Source organism: Hippocampus comes, unplaced genomic scaffold (assembly GCF_001891065.2).
Source record: "Hippocampus comes isolate QL1 unplaced genomic scaffold, H_comes_QL1_v1.1 scaffold86, whole genome shotgun sequence".
NCBI classification, from domain to species: domain Eukaryota; kingdom Metazoa; phylum Chordata; class Actinopteri; order Syngnathiformes; family Syngnathidae; genus Hippocampus; species Hippocampus comes.
The window spans coordinates 4,244,023-4,250,022 of NW_017805882.1; the positions used below are offsets into that span (position 1 = coordinate 4,244,023).

Here is a 6,000-nt window from a genome sequence, read left to right on the forward strand (position 1 = left end):
CGTGCGTGTGTGTGTGTGTGTGTGTGTGTGTGTGTGTGTGTGTGTGTGTGTGTGTGTGTAGGTGCATGCGTGCACACGTGTGTGTCTTTGACTGAACATGAGCCAAGACACAAAAGATCCGCCCACTCAACGACATCAGGTTAAAACAAGTACGAATTTATTCTAATTGTGCATCTTTTAATGACGTTTTCCTTCCACTGTAAAAATGACAAAGAAGCCGCTGACAACTACAAATAGGCACGCTTATATTTCCAACTGCTTGGGGGGGTTTCTCAACATTTTTTTTTTTTTTTTGGGTTTTTTTTTTTTTGTGTGTGTGTGTGTGTGTGTGTGTGTGTGTGTGTGTGTGTGTGTGTGTGTGTGTGTGTAGGTGCATGCGTGCACACGTGTGTGTCTTTGACTGAACATGAGCCAAGACACAAAAGATCCGCCCACTCAACGACATCAGGTTAAAACAAGTACGAATTTATTCTAATTGTGCATCTTTTAATGACGTTTTCCTTCCACTGTAAAAATGACAAAGAAGCCGCTGACAACTACAAATAGGCACGCTTATATTTCCTTCTCATTGAACAAGAAAACAAAAGGTGACAGTTCACAATGGTTCATTTCATGCTATTGTCCCGATCTCTGACAACTGATGCCGCTTGCCTTCCAGTGAAACTCCTTCACGATGATGTTAACATTGAATATTATCGACATGTGGCATCACCCTCGGCTTGCCTGTTTTTGCTAACTTGCTTGGTGAGAGTGTGTGTGCACACCCACTCTTCAACTCCTACTCGATGTCAACCTTGACACCTTTCCTTTGCTTCCACCTCACTTTTGCTTTGTTTCCATATCAACATCTGAGAACGGGAGGGAGCTGCAGGTTATACGGGAAGTGCGGCATGAAAGCATGTCCCCCATGATTGGTGTGAAAGGTGAAAAATGGCGCAATTTTTGATGGACTTGAGCCAACTAAAGAAATGCCATGATGCCTACTTTAAACTTAAATTCTTATTTGGTTGGTCTTATTTCCTTTCTGCTCGCTGCACTTAGCCGATCATTTGACTCTCATTGCTCTCTTAGTTTCTTTGCAAATCGGCCAATTTGCACCTCCTCGGTCCATCTGGCATCTGAAGCCGATGACTCACAGGAGTGAGAAACTTACTGACGTAATTGCCTTTCGCAGCGCCACCAGCTTGTGAATCCATTCAACCTTATTTGTCCACACTGTGGCAGATGTCGTTCACAGTCAGAGCCATTCCAGACCAGACTAATACTGTATGAATGATTGGTGTGCCCTTTTGGGACACTTGACTCAGATGTACTCAAGATTTAGTCACACGACAACAACGTGCTACTTTGTACTGGATATTAGTTTTTAGTTGTTGTTTTTTTTTTTTAAATGATCTCTTTTTTGGAGGGGTCTCAAAAACTTTCATGCTCAGCATCCTCAATTAAAGGTTTTCCATCTTTTGAAAGAAAAGCACAAGTACAACCCAAGAAATATGCACTTTCTCTCTTTATAAAGATGTTCATCTGCATCCAGTCAAGCCTTTTTACAGAGTATCAATATGTCACAGAAAGACATCCAACATCCAATCTCAGGCTTCCCGAAAGGAAGAATTCTTTCCCCGTGTTTGTCGAAAACGACACCATGTTTACAGAAAATATTCAAATGGCAATAAAATGCAAAAACATTGAGATACAAATAAGTGTAGCTGCTAAAGAGTGGATTCCCCTCCCCCCCTCCTCCTCCCCACCACCACCACCATGTGGCTGCCAATATGTGGTACAATGCTGTCTTCTCCTCTTTCTGCGAGGGAGCTGTCAACCCAACAACCCTCTCACTCTCGCTTTCTCTCTCTCGTTCACTTCTCTCGCTCTCACTTTCTCTCCTTTCTGATTCTATGTTTGTCTCATCTCTTGTCTCCTCACTGCCTGGTGGCCTTCGGTTTCCCTGGATCATGACGAGCTGGACGACACCAATTTGAGCACCCACAACAAGCATACGGTACATCGGTATTTACATGACACTGTAAGTGGTTACAATACTGTTTGTTGTTACTACGCACTGTGTTCTAACAGTAATTAGTACAAGTCAGTTACCTGCGTGCAATAATAGCACTATTAGTTTTGACTCAGTCGAGTTGAGGAAAAGAATGACATCATTGACAACTGCTTTCAAATCTTGCTGAAGTTAATGATGGACTTAGCCCTCACAGCCCTGATTTCAAGAAAATCATGACATCATTCAGGCTTCAAGCACGATGCCTTGCCTGTAGTCTTCTGTATCTCAAGACCTCCTCGCAGCCCTGAAAAGTGGTTAGCCCTGTAAGGTGGTACAATCTCCCTATCTCGGTCGCTGTGCCTTGAGGATTAGCATACAACAGAGCTGCCATAGGGGATATAGAGAGTCTTAAAGACGGATCCTCGCAGCCTTTAAAACAGGCTGGAAGGTACGGGGCGGGGCACTTGAAGTTGGATTCAGCCAAATAGCAAGTGGAGATTGAGTGTGAACACGGAGACGGCTAGTGCCGAGAGGGAAGAGGGCAAGGATAGTGAGGTCGAGGAGGAAAATGGAGGCAGGTCAAACTCAGGAGGGCATTCGAGCTCAAAGCATCGCATCGTGACCCCAGAGTCCTCGTTGCCATAGTTTGCCCAGTACTCTTCCTGGTCAAGTTTAGGCAGTGCCAGTTCTTCCTCCCCCAGCTCATACTTGACCAGTGATGTGGTTGTAGATGGGCCTTTCCCATACAAGCCGGCTTTGACGGTCTCTGAAGATTTCTCAAAGAGACCTTTGGTTGAGGACTGAGGCTTGTTTTTGTGGAACCACCATCTGGTTTTGGTACTGAAGGTGGTGGTGGTGGACCCGGCGATGGAGCCTGGATCAGGCAAGGGGCAGAGGGCAAAGTCCATTTCTCGAAGAAAGCGAAGGTCTTGACCGCGACGAATGGAAGGAGACGCGCAGATCACCTCAGATGAAGAGACGCGGGCCTCACGGAACCACTCCCACAGGGCGCGGGCTTCGCAGCCGCACGACCAGGGGTTGGCATTGAGGCGGAGGAACTCTATGCCCTGAGTGTCCCTCAGAGTCTGACTGGGCAGCTCGGGCAGAGAATTGTTGAAGAGGAATAGCATGGTCAGACGACCAAGGTCGCGAAAGGCCCGGCGGTTCACCTGCCTGATGCGATTGTCGTGAAGGAGCAAGCGGTCAAGGTTCACCAAGCCACGGAATACATTATCTGAGATCGTGCGTATACGGTTTCCGTGCAGGAAAAGCTGACTCAGGTTGATGAGGTCGGAAAAGATGTCATCCTGTAGGAAGTGTAGATTGTTTTCCTGCAGGGCAAAATATCAAGAGCAAAATATATTGTCAGTAGATGTGATTCCATTCGGTGTACTTTAGAGGACCAGAATGTGTCCCCTCTGGCATCCTCTGGATTTTCTCATACGTTTTAATATATGTCATCAATTTGTGATAAATTTGACAAATGAAAAGATTTTTTTTTGGGGGTGGGCCCAATGTTGAGACTCCATATTAAGCCGTGACCTGTGTTCTGCACACACAAACACAAAAGTCTCAAATTACTGTGAATCAAATACTTGCCATCGGGATGCAAATATAATTGTAACTATGTCTTTCTTTTATAGGTGAACGGCTACCTGCAAGATACAGTACAGATTTTACGTTCAGTCAGTGTTTAGATGACACTTTGGAAAGCTGTTTGATCAATTCGATAAACTTGATATTCAGCGTAATGCATTAGTACATGGCTGTACATGTACTAGTATGCTCTTTGCTCTTAGAATATCGAATAAATGCTCCAGTTGTTTGAATGGCTGAATTATGAATTAGTGACAAACTAACATGGCAAGGCCTTTGATATCCAGTTTAAGGTGCATATATTACACTCTCTTTACTCACAAGTAGGACCACTTTGGTGTATTGGCGTGACAACTGCATGTTACTCGAGAGGCAAAGCTGTGCACCAATTGAAGACTACGTGCCCCGAGTGAAATGCTATAAAATGATATTAATCATTTAGCCATAAATCCCTGTCAGCATTTTTTCCACAGCAAATTAGTTTCCATCTTTCAGGACACAAGAAAGAAATTTTTAAAAATGCTCAAATGCTTTTATTGGAAGCCATTTGAGCATTTCTGCAATACGCTGCAGTGGCACTGAATTGCCCTACTAGTGACGACAAAGAGTGTACGAGTACAATACCTGAGCCCAGATATAAAGGATATTGAACAAATGCTTCAACGGCTTTGCATACTGTATGACCCTGCAATACCATTTAACTTCATGCATTTATATACATCATTTGTATGTTTTACTAGGGCATGTATGTTCATTTCATTCCAGTGCTCCCTACCTGTAAGTAGAGATAGTGCAGGCTGTAAAGCTTGCGGAAGATGTCGTGAGGCAGGGCTGTGAGTTTGCAGCGGTGCATATGGAGGCTCTGGAGCTTCTCTAGGCCACGGAAGGCTCCTCCTTCCAGCCGGTGAAGATTAGGGTTGTCCCCTAGGTCCAACTCCTCCAAGTCCCTCAGCTCACTGAAAGCCCCTGCTTCAATCCACGTAATGTTGTTGGAAAAAAGCCACAGAACCTGTCAGACAAAATAAATACCAAATAAGTCATTACGTTATTTAAGGCGAGTGAAAGGTTTAGGCTCATTGCATACTACTTCTTCCAACCTGAGTCCCAAAGCCAAAAGAGCCAACTCTGAGCTCCGCGATCCTGTTGTTCTGGAGGAAAACGCGCTGCGACTCATATGGCACTCCGACCGGGACGGCGGTGAAGTTCTGTGCTTGGCAGCTGACAGTCATGGGAGTCGGGTAACACACACACAGGTGCGGGCACCCCGATGCCAGACTTGGCTTGCCAAGGACCATCCAAACCACCAGACACAGGGAGATGCTGACTGCATGGTGGAGAGCGAGAGGAGAAAGAGGAGGAGGAGGTGAGTGGGGAGTTCTCTCTCAGTGGTGCTGAAACAAACTACCGGTACCACCATTTACTTCAATTTACCCTCTTTTGTTGAATAACTGACTACCTATCAACATTTTAATCTACTCTTTTTCCCCTTCTTCTCACTTAAATTATAAAATGTATTTTTCATATTGAATGCTGCTCTTGCATGTAGTTTTCCTTTTCAGTTGTAGTAATATTTGTGAATGTTGCTCTGATGGGATGAAGAGAGTTATCTATCTGTCTTGTCATTTTATTGAGACAGGCGTTCTGTATTACAAGGAGATAATTCTAAATGAACATGAAATCACGCGTTTGTTAGAGAGAAATTTGTCAGTAGAAATGTGCATCTCCACACTGCGGCTAACCCGACTTTTACGCACAGTATTACTGCTATTTTAAACGCATTCTGTGGGGTTATTATCCAATCTTAGTTGAAATCCATCGTTGTATTAGCATTCCAGAACATCCAAAAATATTTACCGCCACATATCAATGGGACGCATTATTCTGAGCCCGAAAAGAGGACACTTACTTTTGCAGTTGCGCACGATGGAGGAGCATCGTCGGCCCCGAGAAATCGAGAAGGTTTCCATCCTTAACCAAAGCCCAAAGCGAGTTAGCCTAGTGAGGCGAAGTATTGCCTGCTATCTCCGCTGATGACCTGGTTCCCGAGTCGGAGCGACTGAGAGAGTGCCGATTGATGGGCACCCGTGTCCCATATATACTCCCAGCATCCCGCTATTGCCTACTGAGGTGATCACCGTGCACTCGCCTACGTCACAGACGATGGGGGTCACGATTGAGTGAGGGCGGCAAGAAGCGGAAAAGGGCGGGGCCCCGCGGCGGGGACTCTTGTGGGGAACTTTACGCGCGTGAAGACTGGTTGGATGATCGGGGAGGAGGAGACTGAGGACGCACGTCGAAGAAAAAAGGACGAGGCGGGAGCGAGCGCAATTGAAAAATTCTGAATGGAGGAGGGAGGGAGCCGAGGCACGTTGATGACTGAGCTTTGTGGAGGAGCGAAGGACGGGGAG

General features: G+C 45.6%; 1 protein-coding gene across 1 annotated transcript; it reads right to left on the reverse strand.

The window, feature by feature from the left end:
* Positions 1 to 1,489: 1,489 nt before the first annotated feature.
* On the reverse strand, positions 1,490 to 5,728 carry rtn4rl2a (reticulon 4 receptor-like 2 a). The gene is made up of 4 exons (XM_019889508.1): positions 5,499 to 5,728; positions 4,690 to 4,916; positions 4,368 to 4,601; positions 1,490 to 3,327 (listed from the first exon to the last, which is right to left on the reverse strand). The coding sequence occupies exons 1-4, from the start codon at positions 5,557 to 5,559 to the stop codon at positions 2,473 to 2,475; spliced, it is 1,377 nt and encodes a 458-aa protein (XP_019745067.1). The 5' UTR covers positions 5,560 to 5,728; the 3' UTR covers positions 1,490 to 2,472.
* Positions 5,729 to 6,000: the final 272 nt, after the last annotated feature.

Bases quoted from the DNA above. Each gene is read 5' to 3' on its own strand.
- rtn4rl2a (XM_019889508.1), bottom strand. From the start codon at position 5,559: ATGGAAACCTTCTCGATTTCTCGGGGCCGACGATGCTCCTCCATCGTG. The intron at 4,917-5,498 runs GTAAGTGTCCTC...TCCACCATGCAG, and splicing joins CATCGTGCGCAACTGCAAAA to TCAGCATCTCCCTGTGTCTG. The intron at 3,328-4,367 runs GTAGGGAGCACT...TTTGCCCTGCAG, and splicing joins TGCACTATCTCTACTTACAG to GAAAACAATCTACACTTCCT.